At 46.4% G+C, this 19633-nt stretch overlaps 1 protein-coding gene across 3 annotated transcripts in view; it reads right to left on the reverse strand.

Moving 5' to 3' along the window:
* Positions 1-19008, reverse strand: part of fat1a (FAT atypical cadherin 1a) — a 39820-nt gene extending 20812 nt beyond the window's left edge. For all 3 annotated transcript variants that reach the window (XM_085912059.1, XM_085912058.1, XM_085912057.1), the window contains exons 1-7: positions 18844-19008; positions 13814-17080; positions 8508-8822; positions 3943-4004; positions 2038-2373; positions 1606-1822; positions 459-598 (exon numbers count right to left, since the gene is read on the reverse strand). In XM_085912059.1, coding sequence (XP_085768185.1) covers positions 459-598; positions 1606-1822; positions 2038-2373; positions 3943-4004; positions 8508-8822; positions 13814-17051 — 4308 coding nt within the window. In that variant the 5' untranslated portion in view covers positions 17052-17080; positions 18844-19008. The remainder of the gene's footprint in view (positions 1-458; positions 599-1605; positions 1823-2037; positions 2374-3942; positions 4005-8507; positions 8823-13813; positions 17081-18843) is intronic.
* Between the last annotated feature and the right edge of the window lie 625 nt (positions 19009-19633).

Below are 19633 nucleotides of genomic sequence, written 5' to 3' on the forward strand. Positions count from 1 at the left end.
TTAAGCACAGATTTAGTGATGTTAAAAAAAAACTTCCTTGTGCATTCCCATAAAAATAGACTAATTCATAATTTAAACAAAAAATAAATAAACAATTATATGCTAACTGGCTATGCTAAAATATTGCTCAAAATATGACTTTTATGATGGTTGAATTACAGCTGCGGGAACGGCAGAATTCTGTTGACATTATTTCTCAAATTTCAGGAAAAGAAAAAAATAGATTTTCTAATTAGTGTAATATGCTAATTAGCACCATTAAAACACGTCAGCCTTCATTAGCGCAAGTCTTGTTTCACAGAATTGATATGCGCGACAAGTGATTAACCACTGCAGGCAAACTTTATTATCTACAAACCAGACAAAGCTAATTACCTATGCGCAAAACAAATGTAATTACCCCGAGATGACCGAATATGGCGGTCAAGTCAAAAGAAATCTTCCATCAATTTCCTTACCTGCGTGCTAACCGTCCTGGTCCCGTCAGTGGCTTCCACCGTCAGGTTGTAGTTGGACTTCTGCTCGGCATCCAGCGGCCTCGCCACAATAATGGTGCCGCGGCCCTTGCCGACGTCAAAGCGGCTATCGTAGTTTCCGCCTGAGAGAAAGAGGAAGATCAAATAAAAGATGTGGACTTTGTATGCTCGCAACACTCAAAGGGGAGATAACGCGAGGGTCCGATGTGGAGTTTAAACAAGTTTTGTACCAAATGTGTAAAAAAGAAAACAAAAAACGGACATTTATTTACATGACAACAGTTCTTAGTAAACTGAACTTTTAACCATTGATTTTGAAAAACTCCGAAAAGGTTTCTCCCAATCCTAATACATTTTTTGATCGTGGTGCTGTCATTCCAAAGTGACACTGCCACCTACAGGCCTGGCATGCACATTGGAGTGTTTTCTTTCGTTGTCATGTAAACGCGCCCGAGCTAAAAAGAACATAAATAAAACACTCGACACAATAGATAAAGGTGATAAGAACCTACTGACAATGTGAAAAGAAAAGGTAAACAATGTTCAAATGGAATGGAGTGGAGGCACGAAACGACACCGATTTTGCCAGCAGCTACCTTCTGCTGTACAGTTGTGGTCGCAAGTCGTCTGAAGGACGTAAAACGTCTCAGTGTCCTCTATGCCGCCTTGAAAGCGTGACAATGGACCAGAAAGGGAAAAAAGAAAGAAATCACGGGATAGTGCTTGAGGAGGAGGAGAAGGAAATGTGCCAGGAAAGTTCAATCCAAGTTTTTTTTTTTGGAGAAGTCACAAAATGGGACAAGTTAGCGCTACACTGAACAAAAATATGAGTTATTTTGTGGATTTCAAAACCGTGTTCAAGTTAGTTGTCGGGTGAACTTTTGACAAACTTAAAATGCACTCTTCCCTTTAAAGGTGAACTGAATTGGACTTTTCGAAACTCGCATTTTTTTATGCATACGGTAACTTTCTGTTCTCTAAAAACGATCTGGTCCTAATGTAGGACTTTCTGTGGCTCTTCCAGTCTGTCTGCTGATGTCACAAGTCACATGACTAGACCAATACATTTCACTGGAAAGCTCAATATCCACAACGTACAACACAAATGTGCGGCGGCGGCGGCGGCTACCTGTGATCTCGAACCACATGGGAATGTCCGGCGTCTCGGTGGCCACGACGCCCACCATGTGCGCCACGGGGTCGCTCTCCATCACGGAGAAAGAAAAGGGCGACTCCTCAAAGACCAGCGGGGCGGCATCAGCCGGAATCTCCGGCTTGGGGATCCACTCGATGTGAAGGCGACACGTGGACGACTTCTGAGGGCGCCCGTTGTCCACCGCTTTGATCTGACACGGTCAGGTAACGATAGCGCGTTAGCTTCTGCGACAGTTTTTTTTTTATTCTAACTAATTGATATGGGCGACACACACAGAATCTACATATTCATATCGATTTTTCGTCTTATGGAGAGAGTGAAGCGGGAAGACAATCTTCCTTGCGCTGTCTCTCCCTCAGAGACTCTCACGGCGAGGGCGCCCGCCTCCGACTTTCAAAAACTCACCGTGAGGATGTCGTACTCCCCCGCCGACGAGAACTTCTTGGATGACACGGCTCCCGTCTTGGGTTCGATGAAGAACTTGCCGTGCTCGTCGCCCTCCTCCACGCTGTATGAGATCTCGGCGTTGGCGCCGTGGTCGCGGTCGGAGGCCAGGACGCGGTACACGGGGTCCCTCCGGGCGGCGGGCCGCTCTTTCTCGGGGATCCGTTCGCGCTCGGGAAGCTTGATCTTGTAGATCTTCTCCAGGAAGAGCGGACGGTTGTCGTTCTCGTCCAGCACACGCACGATGACGCGCACCGTGGTGGATTTGGCCGGAATGCCGTGGTCGGAGATGGTGACCTGTTGGTAGAAATAATCGGAATAATATTTCATTGAGTGGAACTGTGATGGTTTTAAAATCCTTTACGTTGGGAGCATTGACAATTTTGGGAATCGTACAACATTGGTAGAAACGGGGCCTTTATACTTCACTAGTACTTTGATTAAAAAAATCAAGTACGAGTAACAGCGTTTTTATCCACAAGTACTTCAATTTAAATATTGCACTTGTGTGCCTCAGTCATACACGTGAGGTCATTGCATCATCACGTAAGGATGCGTGTTTGGCCGGTTGCGTAGCACTCAGGTACTGATCTAGATTGCACTAAAGGCATGCTGTGTAAGCCCACTGTTCACAGCAGATGTTCAGCCTCCCTTCTGTTGTTTCTTCTTTCCACTCTTCCTGGTCCAAGGACCTGATTCCTTAGCATGCCCCGGCATGTCCCACTTTGCTACTCCCCCCTTGCTCAGCCTCTCCCCATGCAGATCGAGGAGCTGGCCTAACTGCTCTCTGTGTTTTACAACCAGACACAGGAACTTAGCAACCCCCCACGTGCCTTCGACCCCCTGTGCCAAAGTTACCCGCCTCCGAATGTGTGCGTCTGGTTTTGAAAAAAAAAAAAAAAAACGTTTGACAGTGGCTAACACATGCTAATTCTGAACGCTGAAATGTTTTGTTGACTGATAGCGGCAGTTTACTTCTACACTGGTATCATATTGTGACGAAAAACAATGTTTGAGTCGCCACCATTAGACCTTGGAACTGATTCTAATCTCCACTGTTTATAAAATACAGTATAGTTTAGTTATGTCAAGGTTTTTAAAATGCATAAACACAGCTGTTAGTATGAGTGTATTTATCGTCTTATGTATTCTACTTTGCCTCTTTGTACCTTTGTTTTAAAAGACGTTTTTAAACATTGTCTGTGGAAATTGCTATTGAACCGCATTCTACAGCTTTAATTGAAACATGTATCACAATCCGAGGATGAGAAATAACGCGACTCAGGCAGCAGATGTACGAGCAGCTGAACGCCGCCGCTCCCGACTGTAATTAAAAGCCCGAGAAGAAAAAGTGGAGAGGAAAAAAAGGCAATTAAAACGGCTCCATTATCAACTTTGGCTTGTGTGGCGAGGAAAGATAGCGGGGCCGAGGTCAATTAAAAGCCTGGAGTCGAAAACATCGACTGCAGTTTCCTAGTGTACAAGACAGAGCGGGGAGGGGAGGACTTTACTTTTTAAATGTTAACACATGCTAACCTGGACAAGAGTCGGCAAAAAACGACCCATAAAAGAAAAACGGAATGTTTGCCATTTAGATTTGAAGCATCCATTTTTGATGAGTAATAACCTCAAGGATTTATTTTTTTAAATCCCCAAAGACAGTTTTACATAGAAAGAAGAAATGTACTTTTATGAGCAAAAAAAAAAAAAAGATATCTCCGGAACTCTAAAAGAAGGAAGTCTGCAATTTTGGTTTGAAGCGGCCATTTTGGATCTGTAGTGCCACCCAGAATCTTTTGAAAATCCGACCGACCCTTATAAGACAGTTTCCCAGAGCCACATTAAACTTCATAGTCTCTGCCTTACCTCAAGAATGTGCTCGTCCTGCTGCTCTCTGTCCAGCTTCCTTGACGTGGTCGTAACCAGGCCTGTAGGGGTGAAAAATGATCACTAAATCATCATGAATACACTTTATTCAGGAAAAATGTAACACTTTCACAAAAAACTACAACTGTAAAACATGCACAGGTGTAGACGTAAAAAGCTTTCCCGCCGTTAAGAGCTTTTGGGCCAAGACAGCTGCCAGACGGACACGTGCGAAATGTCGCAAAGCCCCGCCAAGACCAGCCCAAATAGCTCAGCTGGATAGTGCTTAATTCCTGCGCAAGCTGAACAAACAAAACACCCAACGTATTTAAAAATGGGGAAGAGACACAACAAAATCAGCAAGCCTTTGTAGTTTTAGTTTTTTTTGTTTTGTTCTTAGCAATAGAGATGATCGATTCCAAAAAGATTCATTTGTGACAGCCCTCGTTTAATCCTTACGGTATTCTCGCCAAACCGGGAGTTAGCTAGCTAGCTAATTTCTAGCCAGACAACCCAACCAAAAAAAAAAAAATCCTTAAAGAAGAAAGCCAAATAGGCCATTTCAATCATTCCAATCTGAACATAATCCTCCATGGATCTGAAAACAGTCTGCTAGCTAACATAAATATAAACCTAAAAACAATTCACATGGCTTCCCAATCGGGTTCCTCTCATTTCCAGCTCCTGCCTCAGTGTGTGTCAAAAAACACACAGTTGCTGATTGCAGAAAGTGCCTTTCCACCTCATCGATTGGCTTTTTGGGGCATCTTTTTGCCAAACGCTAAATACATCCAGCTCGTCAAACAAGCAGACAAAAGGGGGAAGAAAATCTGGCTAAACGACAACGTTCTCAGCGGCATCTCGTGCTCGTCCCGCCAACGTTAATTGCACCCGAGCGCCGAGTTGATGAGCCAGCTCGAACCGCACCAAGAGCCGCCCCGTCGCCGCAACGCGACCCGATTAGCATCGAGCAAAGGATTTCCGAAACCCCAAAAGCCAGCGAGGAGCGCGAAGCCCACAACTTACGGTTTTGCCCAGAAATAGTCGCATGCTCAGCACTGCAATTAGGAAAAGACAACCCGGCCACTCGAGCAACTTTTCCATTTTCGGCCTTTCCTTTTTAGCTCTTTTTAATCTTAAACATAAGACTACTGATTTTCATTCAAAGGAGAAAAAAAAAAAAGGACCAAACAAATGTGCTTTCTTTTCTTATAACCTTCACTCGAACAACAGAACAATACATCTTGAATGGCACAAATGAAGCATGCAGTCTTTGTTTTCAATCTTATCCAATACAGGGTGAAAATTCTTGTTGTTATAGATCAAATTCATTTCTAAAATTTGGAAGACTGAAGAGCAAAAAGCATATTTGGTCTCAAAAGTGATGCAAAACGAAAAGAAAGAAAAAAAAAAGGCTGAAGGAAATGTAACTGAAATGAGTTAATCTTCTCAAAATAGTCCTAAATGCAGAAAAATGTGTTGCATATTTGCTGCCAAACAAACTCGGGAGCTACAAAAAAAAAAAATCCTAATTGTGTCACTTGATGCATGTGGCCTAGCAGTGGCCTAGCAGTGGCCAAAGTAGGATTCAGAGAAACACTTTTTTTTTTTTTGGTGGTCGTCCTACATCTTGTCCTGGTTTTGTAGCACGTTGACAGCAAAGCGTAAAGCGGCGGATGCGCGGCCAAGCCAAACATCTCACACAATACTTTCATCTCTTTCAACAACTCCAAAGTTTGCTTCCTATATAGCTTTACTGGACCTAAGATGAATACTTGCGAAACAGAACCCATCCTTTCATGCAAAGGATCTGCGGACGATCCCGAAAAGTGGAAAATGATCGGGTTGACGAGCCAAATGAAGTCCGCGCTTCCAACACGCAGGCCTTCCTTTTGTCCCAACGCGCACAAAGCCGTCGCGAGGCGTGGGCCGAGGAGAGCTGACGGTAATTATAGCCGTGGTAGTCGAGCGAGGGGGGGGGGGGGGGGTTCTATCCTTCCGTGGAAAATGGATATAAAAAAAGACAAAATGGAGGCCAGTGGGGTAGTTGGAAAAGTAGAATCACTATTTGCCTTTTTTTTTTAATCACTCACCTATGATCTTACAAGATAAAGAAAGCACTCTTAAGAGAATAAAGTCCCATTTAAAAAAAACTTCATATTCAAGATACAGTAAGTAGCTTGTATTGCTATGGGACACAAAAGTTCATTTTTGTCCAGACATAGTCATGAGTCATGATAAATAAAAATTGGGATGTGAAGGGGGGGGGGGGGGGGAGTTGTGTAAAAGTATTCAGGTAATTTTCCACTATTCATCTCACTGGCAGTGTGATAATAGTTTGACCTGTGGACAATAGCCAGGAAACGCAGGAAGTTGTTGGAGTTATCCTTTCCCTATCTCACTTCCTGTGATAATGAATGTGTCTCTGGTGAAAAGGTAACAATGAAAAGCATCCCGATGTTTTTTTCACCTTCGCTTGAGTCCAAACCAGAACGACTCCCAACAACAGATAGCGATAAATGCGAGGTAGAAAATGACAAACACACAAACATTTAAACACAAACTACAATGAATACAAATACCAACCATTGACAAAAAAACGGTTTAAAAATTAAATTGCACCGTTGAGTTGTATTTAACAAAGTTTGCGTTGTTATTTAAAGCGTTACCTACTGCGACATAAATGCTAATTTCATTCGCGCTGACTGCTAGCATTAAGCTCGCAGACTCGTAAGGCCAAATTTTTGTGATTTGGTTCTGTCATTTTCTTTGTTCTAAGCTCGGCTTTAGAGGAAACTAGTGGCAATAATTATTAAGTGGGGATATTATTTATAAAATTACAGTTAAGGAAAAGCAAATGAGCAGCCGTGACATCGTAAATCTCGTGCGGGGAATCCCAGCCCTAATTGAGCTAGCATGGGTGCCGTGTGATAAGATTGTCATCCGGCCTTGGCAACAATCTCCTTCCCGTGTTTGGCTTGGTTACTATCGCAAAACAAACGTGCCATTTACTGGCATGCCGTTCAAAGTCCGACGACACATCAAAACGGGCGCCCGCCGTTGACGACCATTAATATGTGCGCTGACAAATCCTCCGCGAAAGGACAATAAAAGCTGACATCCAGTGGGATGGACTGAAGTGTACATGAGTCAAGTATGCGTGCGTGGGATTCAAATGAATGCTTGTCCACCCATCGTGACACAAATTGGAGCAGCCTTGCCCAATTTACATTTTAAGTGACGGGGCTGAGTTGGCGCACCCTGAACTCTGGCAACGCAATCCCCACAGGCCGCAAATTCCATTTTGTGATGTTGATTTTACAATCCATGCACCTCATTGAGGCACCCGTATCAAAAACTATGCTTTTAAAACCAACTCCCATCACTTTCATTCCAGATTTTTTAAGTAGCTTCTACGTGAGCCGTTGCGTACTTTGCTCGCAGGTGTCTCGAGCATTCCAGGTGTTAAAGTTTTGTGTCAGAGAAGGTCGTAGTTCCGATTCCAGCAAGTGCTGGGCAACCACGACCACCAAGTGAAGCTGAAGTAGATAAAAGAGGACGACTTAGCTTGTTAGCTTAGCTTGAAACACATGCTGAAGGAGTACGCACACACGCAAAACATAGGCTTTCATTTCTTTTCCCAACCTTTGGTTCACAGGCTGTGCATGAACGCCAAGACGGGGGCCCCGCGCGCCCGGCCGACGCAGATTTAGAAACGTGTCATTATGGAAAAATAAAGCCTCGCACGCTGTAAATTTTGACATTTTCAACAACCGGCAATATGCGGTTGTCGCGTCCAGCTTATACAATCTCTTTCAAATAGAAATGATTCCAATTTGACACGAAGAACTTTTTACACCTTTAGACGTTGAAGAAATTAATTCCGCCGACTTGAGTTCCTATGGGAGCGCAAGCGGCGTTTTTTTTTCTTCCCCCTCTCTATTCGCCATCCTGGCACATTTAATCAGTGAGCAAAGGAGGGGGAAATGAAAGTTAGCGTGCTCTTGCATTAATTACTTCCTCCGTCTACTTGGGAATACCCATGCATGACTTATGTCAGGACGGTTTAGGGGAGAGGGAGGGGCGCTACTAAAGCTCGCCGTCCTTATTTGGTCAGAAAGATCACATTGGCGGTAGTAACCAAAATAACTCTGAAGCCAGCGACTACCTTCGGGAGGGGGGAAAAAAGGACCACACACACACTCGCATAACTGCCGAAGTGTGGAACGCACGGGCCAGTTCATAAGAAGCCGATGAAATATTAATGGTCACGCCATTTGCGAGTTGCCGCTTGAGAAAACGCACTTTTAAAACAGAAGAGAGGAGCCCTCAGGCACACACCATCAAAAAAAATTTGAAATTTCTTCTTCATTTTCACAAATTAGCAGTTGTGGGCTATTCACACGGGCATTGAGAGGCAACGATTAATCGATTATCGAATTTAAAAAGGGGTGTGGCCAAATGTGTTGGTGTGAAAGCGTCAGTGCTAGCATAAAGTTAGCATAAATCTCGTGAAAAGGCTAGCAGGCAATTAGCAATCCATGTAGCCCAAAAAGCAGCCTTACCTGTTTTGGAATTGATGGCGAAGAAGCCTTGCGGATTACCGCTGGTGATCTTGTAGTTGAGTTTATCGCTAGACTTAGCATCCGGGTCCACGGCGTCTATCTGGATGATGGACACGTCCTTGGGGGAGTTCTCCATTACGGACGGGTAATAGACGGGTTCTGACGCTTGCGGTGCATTGTCGTTAACGTCTTGGACTTCGATGTAGACCTCCACGAAGGCGGAAAGGGGAACCACGCCTCGATCCATGGCGTAGACCGTCAGCCAGTAGTGGGGGGTGGTCTCGTGGTCCAGGAGCTCTTGCGTCCGGATGATGCCTAAAGAAACGAGACCATAGCCTGAGTTTAGCCAGGGATTTTTTTTTTGGGGGGGGCGAATGTTTTAGCGTTGGGTGAATTCAATAAATTGTGCAAATTTGGATTTTTTTTTTCATACTTAAATATCGTTTCGCCTTTGCACATGCATCATAGATTTCAAATACAAGAATTGTTTTTTTCCCCCTGATACAAAAAAAGTGTAAAAATAACGAAAACGATCGCAGGAGTTATGTTTAGGTGTCAACATGCTATAGTATCAACAAGAAGCCCGTCGTGCGTTGTTTACATTCGCCAGCAGGGAAGATTGTTTTACTGCCATGCGGGGGCGACCGTCTTCAGCTGAGCAAACAAGAGAGCTTTCAAACTACCAGGTGAAAGGCACCCAGTCGCAATGGCGTCGAGAGGAGATTTGGCACTTTGAGTTAGTCAAAGAAAAATGAAGTCGTGAGAATGGACTGATCTTTAGGAGAAAATTATTCCAAAACATAATGATGAATAAAATAAAAAATGATTGTTTCAAAGATTTTCAATGTCAGACACCCAATTCGAAAATTTCACAAACTCAATGTATTAATTCTGCCGTTTTGCTTTTTTGCAACACTTTTGTATCCTAACGTGATTTAAAATAAACGCTTTGGAAACTGAATTCATGGTAAAAAAAACAACAACCAAAAAGTAGACGCACCAAAAGCTAAATAAACCATTGAAGTACGCATGACTTAAAAGGACTCCAAGAAAAATGTACAGTATACATTTTAGGTGACCTAAATAGTTTACAAAGGGTGTCGCTTTGTTGACACAGCCTTTTGTAGAATGACAGCAGCCGGGATTTGTAAGCGAGACCAGACAAATAGTGGCTTCAGGTCATGAAAAGCTGCTGGGGAGGGTGGAGACTCGAGGCAAGAGGGGGGCGGGATTTACGAGAACAATGCTGCAATCCAGAAAAATACAAAATACTAGCAAAGTTAGAACAAGATTCTGGAAATCTTACAAAAATAACCTCGCCTAGCGAACTTGTAATGTGCCGACAATATTATGATAATCGAGCGAGAAAGATTTTTGAGAACAAATTAGCGAGAACTTTAGTCTGATACTGATGTTCATGAAAAAAAAACAAAAAAAAACAATGACATTTTGATTTATGGCCCGGAACAAAAGTTATGAAAGCCAACAGCTCGTAAAGACGATCCACGTGTGTCGCTAGTGCTGCCACTTGATCCACCCAACCCTGACTGAATAGTTTACAAACAAAGCACATATATCTGCTTGCCGCACCCATTCCGCACTGTTATCCTAGCTGCTCGGAAGAAAGAAAGGAAAAAAAAAAGTGCCCTTAGGCCACGAGAAAAGAAAAAACAGACAAAACCAGATTTACTTTCCACTTCTTATTTTGCGCTAGCTTTCCCCGAGGCTTTGTTATTCAAAGCTACCTGAGCTGAGCAAGACGTGCACTGTCATGACCCGCGGCCATTTTTTTTTTCTCCCTCGTATGTGTACACTGCACTCACATACACAAAGGCCTTATTGAAACAAGCCACATGGTTAAGGTAGAAGCGAGTCAGGATGAAACAGAAGTACTCGCTTGTTTGCAGCGAGGCACGGGGACCCGGCTTTGAACTGCGCTAACTGCCGCTAGCCCCCCTAGCGACCCGCATTCCGCGAGCCTCCCGCTCACATGCTTCCATAAACGAACCTCGTCTCTGTGCCGCAGACCTGCTGAAACGCTTCACATTCCGCAAGCGCACTGAGAAAGAAAAAAAAAAAAAATAGAAAAAGGCTTGAACTGAATCTTTGTGTTACTGGGCAACTTGTTTTTTTTTTTTCACAGTTCCCCAGACTTGCCAAGAAAGATCCCAGACGTTTTGCCATGCTTCAAATACAAAGCGTGTTGGAAAAATATCAGTTCATCAAAAGGTAAACGCTTAGCATCTCGCTATATGTTAGCAAAGCAACTATTAGCACGTTAGTTGTACTAAGTTCATTTTGTTTTACTTGTAAATCACTTCACTGGTTCCTTTATCTCAAGCAATGTATTTTAGGTTGCATTACCTGACATGTTTCGCCGTGTACTTCTACCTTCATCAGAATTAGCACGTTAGCATTAGCAATTCTCACTTGGGATAGCTGACAACTGGGGCTTTTTTCAAATATATTTTTAGAATTGATTATTCCAACTGATTAAACAAAACCCCAAAACTGGGAGCTACTTTTTGGATACCGATTAAAGCAAAGGGAACATCTGAGGTCGCTTGAGGCTCAACTACACGCCACATTATTCTTACCGACGTAACGTTGCGATTGTGTAGAATGCAAACTCGCGATCGGCATTACAAAAAAAAGTCAATTTGTGTATGCACAGTCGGTTCGGTCTTGATTGATTTTAGTCCCGCTGCTTTTCTTTATTCATTGCTTTTCTCAAAGGGGGAAAAAAAAGTTTCATAGCCTCAAAATGAAAGCGAATACTAAATTTTATTTTACAACGACAACAAACAAGCGCCATTAATAATACAACAAACGATTGTTTGCCTGTGTCTCGACTGCGAGTGAACAAGCTGGGTGGCGTAAAAAACAAACAAACAAAAAAATTCTCTTCTCATTCAACACAGTTCCATACCACGTGATCGTCAGCTGAACAAGTTTGTCTCACCTCTAATTTATAAAACGGCCCGTTTGTCAAATGATACGAGTTCAAAAGGCCTTAGTGGAGGCCTCGCAATGCTTGGTACTAAAGAAGAAAAAAAATTCTCGTTATTCTGACTGACACTGAATTGAAGTTTGCGTACGACTCGGAGCAACAGGTAAAGTCTTCATCGGGCGCAGTGGGGAATTTCTTTAGTGTGTCTTTAATGGGGTCGGCGGCTGAGAAGTGCCGCCGTATCCTTTCAACGACCAAAGTGCGCTTTTGGTTGAGCGGCCGGCAATCAACTTTGTCCCGTCGCGTGCATTCCTGCCGCCGTCTCCACGGCGACGGCGCTCAAGCGGGAAGACTGTTTGGATTGGATTCAGGTGGCACTTTGCGGTCCCTGTCGATTTTATCTGAGCGCTAACCCAAAGAGGAAAGCCGCTTAATACTACATCTATCCATTACGGCTCCCACGAAAAAGTTTGACATTTTGCAGCTAGAAGAGCGGGAAAAAGCCAAACTGACTTCTCTCTCTCTCTCTCTCTTTTTTTTTTTTTTTTAACTGTAATGGAAAATACAATAACACTGTTTCGCAAAAGAATGCAGCAAAAGGGTAATGCATATATTATCAGAAGAAAGGGCAACGCATATATTATACTACAATCGAGCATCTAGTTTGGAGCGGAAATGAACAGAGCACACCTTTTTAGACGCTGAAGAAAAAAAGAAAAATCTGACACCTGCCAAGTCAAACTCAAATCTACATTTTTTTTTTCTCCTCCTGTATGTCGGTTTTCTAATTTTGCTCCGTTTTAAAAACATTCTGTCTACCACAAGATGCAGCTGCGGCTCTGCATATAGCTTGACTCGCTGCTACGCCTTTTAGCTGGCCAAAGCAACCGCACCCTCCATTTAGGCGAAGCTCTGCGAGGCATTACCACCTCGGCCGCATTCCGCTCGTCTCGGATGTGATCAACCTACGACGTGGCGGGGTACGAGTCAATCGATCCATATCTGATCATCACTTTGGGGTCTAAGCCAGGCGAAGACAAGCGTTCCATGAAAGCGGAAGAAGCATCCCGGTTATCTGGTCGCTCGTAAAACAACATTATATTGGATTACCACAGGGGGTCACACAGACCACAGCTGACACCATCCCCCCCCCCCCCTAAGACGCTAAATATACCTGAGAGCCAACGTTTCCCGAAGGGAAAGGCCTGTGGAAAAATTCTCACGTGTATTCAATTTTGAATCCAACCGGAAAGAAATACAGAAACACCGCAAGGCTACTTTTGAACATCTTAGTCGCTCTTGCTTGAGTATTTACCCCAAAAAAGACTTTACCAAGTACTCTGTGTGACTTCTTTTTTTTCTTAGCCCACTCTACAATCGGCGATGAATGGCTTACTCATCCCGCTATCTGTATCAGTCCACCACAGATCATAAAAACTCCCCGGGTGGTCCGAGACTCTTTACACAGTTACGGCATTCATGTAAATCTACCCGGAAACCCGTCAATATCTTTGGCCGTGTTGGAATTTTCTTTGGCCAACGCATGGTCCCACCAGAATTCGTTTAGCAGTTTTCTACATCTCGATCCCGCACTCCCCTTTTTTTTTATTTTAACAGTACTGTATTTATGTCGCCTTATCCAGACCTGTCGGTTTTATAGGTCCTACATGATCCTCCTAACGACGTCTGTCTATTTCCTAAGATCATAAAATGGGTCGAAAAATCTTTGCAGAGTCCTGGATCTTTATCCTGACCCTCACCAAATTTATGAGTAATTTTTTTTTCCTTGACCCCCCCCCCCCCCCCCCCTCATTTTTGAACATCTCACTTGATCCTACAGTTTACAATCTCTAATGATCATTAAAAAAATGGTGGTCCAATACAGTACTATATAAAATCTGGTCTCGCCACACAGGAAGCAAGCAAGCAAGTTCCAAAACAACCACATCAGGTGCTTGTGAGGTTTTTTTTTGGGGGGGGGGGGGGGGGTCTGGGGGAAGGCGTGGGTGCTGCAGGAACTCCTGGAATTCCAGACTGCTTAGTTTGGAGCTAATTTGACTCAGCTGTTAAAATGATTACCACGATGCAAAGAATCCCAACCGGCAATAGTCAAAAAGATTAGCGTGAACAACAAAGAAGGGGAAAAAAAGGAGGTCAAGGCGGGGAGAAAGAAACTCGCTTCATTCCACGGCGACTGCTAAGAATGTCCGCTCAGGTCTGGCGAGCAGCTGCTACCCCTGCCCCCAATGCTTCGGAAAAAAAAAGAGCGAGAGAGAGAGCGAGAAGGAGCAAGAATACTCCCTTGATCTCATTGTTCACACCAATCTTAGATTTTTTTTGGGGCAAAATGACTTACCAGTTTCTTCATCAATGGTGAATATCCCCAGGCCAGAGCCGTCCCGGATGGAGTAGCGGATCTCCCCGTCTCGACCTTTGTCGTCATCCTCGGCCGCGAGCGTCATGACGGAAGTCCCGACGGCGGCGTCCTCCTTGATAAATCCCTTCTCCACAAAGGAGCGGAACAAAGGCCGGTAGAGATTCTCGTTGACGTCTACCACGTCCACCTCCACGAAGCAAGTGGACGACAACGAGATGGGCTTGCCTTTGTCTTTGGCCTTGGCCGTCAGGTTGTACACCTGCTTGCTCTCGTAGTCCAAGCTCTGCACGATCCGCACGGCCCCGCTCAGTTTGTCCACCTCAAAGTGTCCGTCGCCGTTGTCCATCAGGCCGTAGCGGATCTGACCGGACGGTCCCACGTCGGGGTCATGGGCCTCCAGCCACATGACCACCGTGCCGACGGGGAGGTCCTCCCGCACCTTCACGCGGTAATTCGGGGGCAGGAATCTGGGCGGGTTGTCGTTGACGTCCTCCAGAGTGATCCTGAGCGGGACGGCGGACATGCGCTGGGGCTCGTTCTCGGCCAGGTCGCGGGCCGTGACCTTCAAGTCGTACACGGGACGCAGCTCGCGGTCCAGAGGCTTGGTGACCGTCACCACGCCGGACTCGGCGTTGATGGCGAAATGATCAGTGCCGCCCAAAATAGAGTACCTGACCACACCGTTCTCGCCTTGATCCTTATCCGTGGAGTCCACCTGGATGATTTCCGTGCCCACCGGAGTGCTCTCGCTTATCTCCGCCGAGTACGAGTCCTTTAAAAACTGCGGGCTGTTGTCGTTGGCGTCCAAGATCTTAATGTCGAGGAGGCGTGAGGAGGACTTTTGGGGAACGCCGAGATCGTAGACCGTGACGTTGAGCGTGTAGTGGTCTTTTGTTTCCCTGTCCAGAGGCGAATAGACCAAAAGCCAGCCCGTCTCCATTTCGGCCACAAAGTGACTCTCGGTGTCGCCTCCGGAGATGACGTAAACGAGCTTCCCGTTGAAGCCGCTGTCGGCGTCGACGGCGCCTAAATGAGCGACGCGACCCCCGACGGGGAGGTCCTCCCTGACCTCCACCGAGCCGGGGAAGGACTCGGCGAAGCGCGGCGCGTGCCTGTTGACGGAGTGGATGTCTGCAAAGTGGTCGTCGGGCTCGGCCTGAGTGTGGACCTTGCTTCCCTGGAGCAGCTTCTCGGCCAACATGGTGGCCACGCCCGTTTCCACGCACTTGACCTGCACGGGCATGCGGGCGGTGATGACCGTTACGTTCATGTACATGGGTCGGGTTTCCCGTTCGCCGTCGCTGGCCACGATCTGCAAACTGTGAAATGACCTTTTGGCCGCCTCGCCTTCGCTCAGCGTGTTTTTGAGGGAAAGCACGCCCGAGTTTGCGTTGAGCTCAAAGAGATCCAGCTCGTCGCCCGATTTGATGTAGTAGCGCACCAGCTGCAGCTCGTCGGCGTCAATGGCCGACACGGTGGTTATCTGCTCGCCCACGCCGTGGTCTCTCGGCACGGTCACGTCGCAGTCCACGTTCTCGAACAGCGGCTCGTTGTCGTTGAGGTTGTTCAAGGTCACGGTAACGAGCGCTTCCGCCTCCCGCCGAAAGGGGGAGCCCCAGTCTGAGGCTCGGACTTGAAGACTGTAAATCCGGGGCATGAGCTCGTAATCGAGCAGCTCCGAGGTGCTGATCACGCCGGAGAAGTAGTCGATGACAAACGGCTGCGGCTGGACGTTGGTGATACTGTACGTCACGTAGGCGTTCTCGCCCCGGTCCAGGTCCACGGCCTGGACCGTCACCACGCTAGTGCCGACGGGGGCGTTTTCATCGACGCCGGCCCTGTACGACGTCTGGCGGAACTCGGGCGCGTTGTTGTTCACGTCCGTTACGTCCACGATGACTTTGGCGGTCGCTCTCCCGCCGCCGGCCGTCACGTCCAGCTCGAAGCGGGCGGCCCCGTTGGCACCGAGCGGCGCCGCCGTGCTGATCAAGCCCGTGTCGGGGTTGATGCTGAACTGCTCCGATTTGCGGCTAAAAGCATATTTGGGCTGGGGCTGCTTCGGGAGAGCGGTCACCATGACGACGGGCGTGTGAAGCGGGGCAAATTCGCTCAAGTTGACCCTGTAAAGGGCCTTTTCAAAAACAGCCGGTCCCGTTTTGAACCGAGGCGAGGTGACGTGGACCAATTTGGCGGATGAAAACTGAGGCGGGCTGCCCTTATCCTTTGCCTGGAGAGTGAGATTATATCCAAACGGCTGGCTCTCCCAGTCCACGTCCTTCACCGCTTTGATTTTATACTCCTTGCTCCCCGGACCGGTTCTCACGGCTCGGAACTGCTGGAGCGGGTCGCCGGCGACGATGCTGAGGGACGCGATCTCCCCGTTGGCTCCCTGGTCGGCGTCCTCCACCGTCACGATGGCGTAGGTGGCGTCGGGGGAGGCGTCGGAGGGCGCCAGGGCCACGGCGGTGACGGCGGGCGCGTTCTCGTTGGCCTGCTCCACTCGCACCGTCAGCTTGGCCGTGCTGCTGAAGCCGCTACTCCCGTATAGCTTCATGCCGCGGTCCACCGCCAGGATCTCCAACTCGTAAAGCTTGGTCTCCGAGTAGTCCAGCCGGCCGGTGAGTGTCACCACGCCGCTGGTGGGGTGTACGGCGAACATGTCCGTCCACTCGCGGAAACTGTAATAGTACTCCCCGTTGGTCCCGATGTCGGCGTCTGTCGCCGTCACCTTGGCCACGCTGCTGCGTATGGCCGTGTTTTCGGCTAAGGAGATGCTGTACGACGTCGGCGAGAAGAGAGGCCTCAAATCGTTGGTGTCGAGCACCCGCACGGCGACCTGCGCGCGGCACTCCGCGTCGGTGTTCCTCTCGGTCGCTTTCACCGTCAGCACGTAGTGGTCTCGAACCTCCCGGTTGAGAATAGACGTGCTACCCCCTTTGGTTCTGATGCGCAAAAAGCTAAAATCTCCCAACAGGTAGTCCTCGGCCTTGAACAAGTTCTCGTTGTCCCCGGAGATGATTTTGTAGCGGATCTCCCAGGCCGGCTCGCTGACGTAGATGCCCATCTTGATTTGGCTCTCCAGGTAGGTCTTGGCGGCGGAGTTCTCGTAGATGGTGGCGTTGTAAACGGGTTGCGTGAAACGCGGGGAGGCGGCCCCCGCCGTCCAGACCAGCTGCAGGAGCAGCGAGGCCGACCAAAGCGCCCACCGGCCCGTCATCGTACCTTTTTGCGCCGCCGCAGTAGCACCTGCGCAAGACGGGAACAAGATCCGAGCGTAAATATAGACATTTTAACATCGATCCAATAAGACGCTAACATCTATTGTAACAAGACGCACAAAAAAATTCTCAATCACCGACACCTGAGAGTCGGCCATTTTGGTTTAAAACGGGCATTTTCTGGCTCCTATATTAATGAACTCCTACGAGGGAATTCACCCCCCCCCAAAAAAAGCCCCGAGCAGTCATCCTGATCCTCGCTAGTGATTCACAATCTGTGCGCTGTGCCGTGGGAAACTATCCAATTTCACAGGGAGAACAATTAAATGCTCCTCTCCTCCACGAGATAGCAGAGTCCAGTTAACCTGTGGAATCACCTCTTGCCATTCAAACAAACAGCCCCAGATCAATTTTTAATACCATTTCAATATACATTGTAACATTTTTGTTTGGTGGTGGGCTGAAGATCGATACGGGTGTGTGACTTATTTCTTGACAAACGTAAGAATTGAAACTAGGCCAGCTAACATGGGATCAAATTTTGATGATTACTTTGAAGGTCCTTTGTGAAAACGGTGCCGGTGCGAGGATCCATTTCATTGCTACTCGTATCTTTATACGTGTTGGAGGTTTTTTTTTTTTTACACTGAGCACAAACCAAACAACACTTGACTCAGCGCAAATAAAGAACCTCATTTTAGTAGTGTCTTGCATGTGAGACAATTATGCTTTTTTTTTCTATACCATTCCTAAATGTGGAATTAGCACATTGGTGATTTATTTAGTCATTTTGAATGCAAAACAAGTCGCGATTCTTTATGTAAAAAAAAGCTACAACATGCACAATACATGAAATTTTTCACAGCATTTTTCCACAACTCCCCAATGCTGTGTGGAAAATCTCATTTCCTCAGTAATGTGCACTTTATAAACGGCGTGACGTGCTGTGATAAGTTATCACACCACATACGTTCCTTGCTTGTTCAATCTAGTGACTCGTTGACTCATTTCTGCGCGCACGCTGCAAATTGCCCATAAACCACCGTTGCGTACACATCCCATTATGCAAATATATTCCATTTCGCAGACTTATTCCTCTCCATCAATTTTGCCACGATGGATAAAGAATTTCCGCTATCTCGCGGCTCCTGTGCAGTCATCAAAGTAGTTCCCGGCACATAAAATCCCAGCACAATTACCATTATAACGGAATTAAGAAATCCTAAGGGGGAAAAGGGGGGGGGGGGGGGGGGCGTACAATTTTACGAGTTGCTTTTTCGTGTTCACCTTAAATGTGAAAGCGCATAGCCTGCAGGTACAAAGAACCATCTGCTGCTCGTGGGCGTCCATTGTGAGGTAATACCCGGGGAATAAGCCCAACTTGAAATATCTTACTTTAAACAAAGGGGAAAATAAGGTTTACGCGTAAGGACAAGAACGGCGCTTATTTTAAGATCCCATGTTTGAGTTTGTGTCAAAAGTGAAGCGCTAAATGAAAAGTAGTTTGAATTCCCATCCCCCAACTCGAAACATCAACCTCATGCAACTAGTCGAGAGAGGAATTTGTTCGAAAGATGGAAAAAGCGAGCTTTTTATTCAAACAACGAACGCGAAAATCACACTCACTACTAACTAAAAAATTGGATTGAGTTTTAGTCCAAATGTAGTCTCAACCCAACAGCGACGTGATTTCGTTCGCAAAAACCATAAAAGGCGAACTAACGCGTAACTTTTCCACACTTTATTCCGCACGGAACAGGGACTATTTCAGGACAAAAACGCGCCACATACCTTTTTTTTGCTCTCCCAAAGAAATAAAGATTAATCCCGAAGCTTGGGAGGTTTGCTGGGTACTTTAGGTAGTCCAAATGTCGGCATGGTGATACGTGGAGCTCCCACTAGCTCGCCGAAGATCCATCTGGTGGCAGCTCCGAGCGGTTTCTCGCTCAGCACTCTCCTCTTCCTCACCACTTTCCCTCACTCGCCGCCTCCGCCGTGCACCGCTCAAGCGTGTCTCACGCGGTGTTACGTATCACTCCGCCGTGGACTGGAACTACTTTCGTTTTGGCAACAAGTCAAGAAATCAAATCAAAGATATGATTCTAGGAGAAGTACTTTTAAATCATCATACTTGAGTTTGACAATAATTCATGGAATTTATTGTATTTGAATTTTTTTCTGAATGACACAATGAATACACTGTGCTGCATCTGTGTCTTCATCAAATTACAATTCGTCAAAGTCGTACTGTCATTTCCCACTCCACCAAAAGTTCAATGAGCATTTGGCATTTTGTGAAAGACTTTTTCTTTCTCTTAGTTGATGGAGTGGCAGGCATGCCAGAAACCCAAGTAACTACGTTCAAAATACATTTTCCTTAATATGTCCCCTCAAAAAGTGTCTTGGCACTTCCCTCAAACTTTTCCTGCTTCTGGCACGATGCTGCTAAATTTATCCATGTCAGAATGAGCTGCAATGTTACGTAGCAATTAAGGGAAAACATTTTGGCCAATATGCAACTCAGGAGAGATTTACATGGAGGGATGTTTAATTTCCAACTCGAGCTCTCCAGAGACCCAAC

The sequence above is a fragment of the Syngnathus leptorhynchus genome, chromosome 5 (assembly GCF_054491065.1).
Source record: "Syngnathus leptorhynchus isolate UIUO chromosome 5, UIUO_Slep, whole genome shotgun sequence".
In the NCBI taxonomy this organism is placed as follows: domain Eukaryota; kingdom Metazoa; phylum Chordata; class Actinopteri; order Syngnathiformes; family Syngnathidae; genus Syngnathus; species Syngnathus leptorhynchus.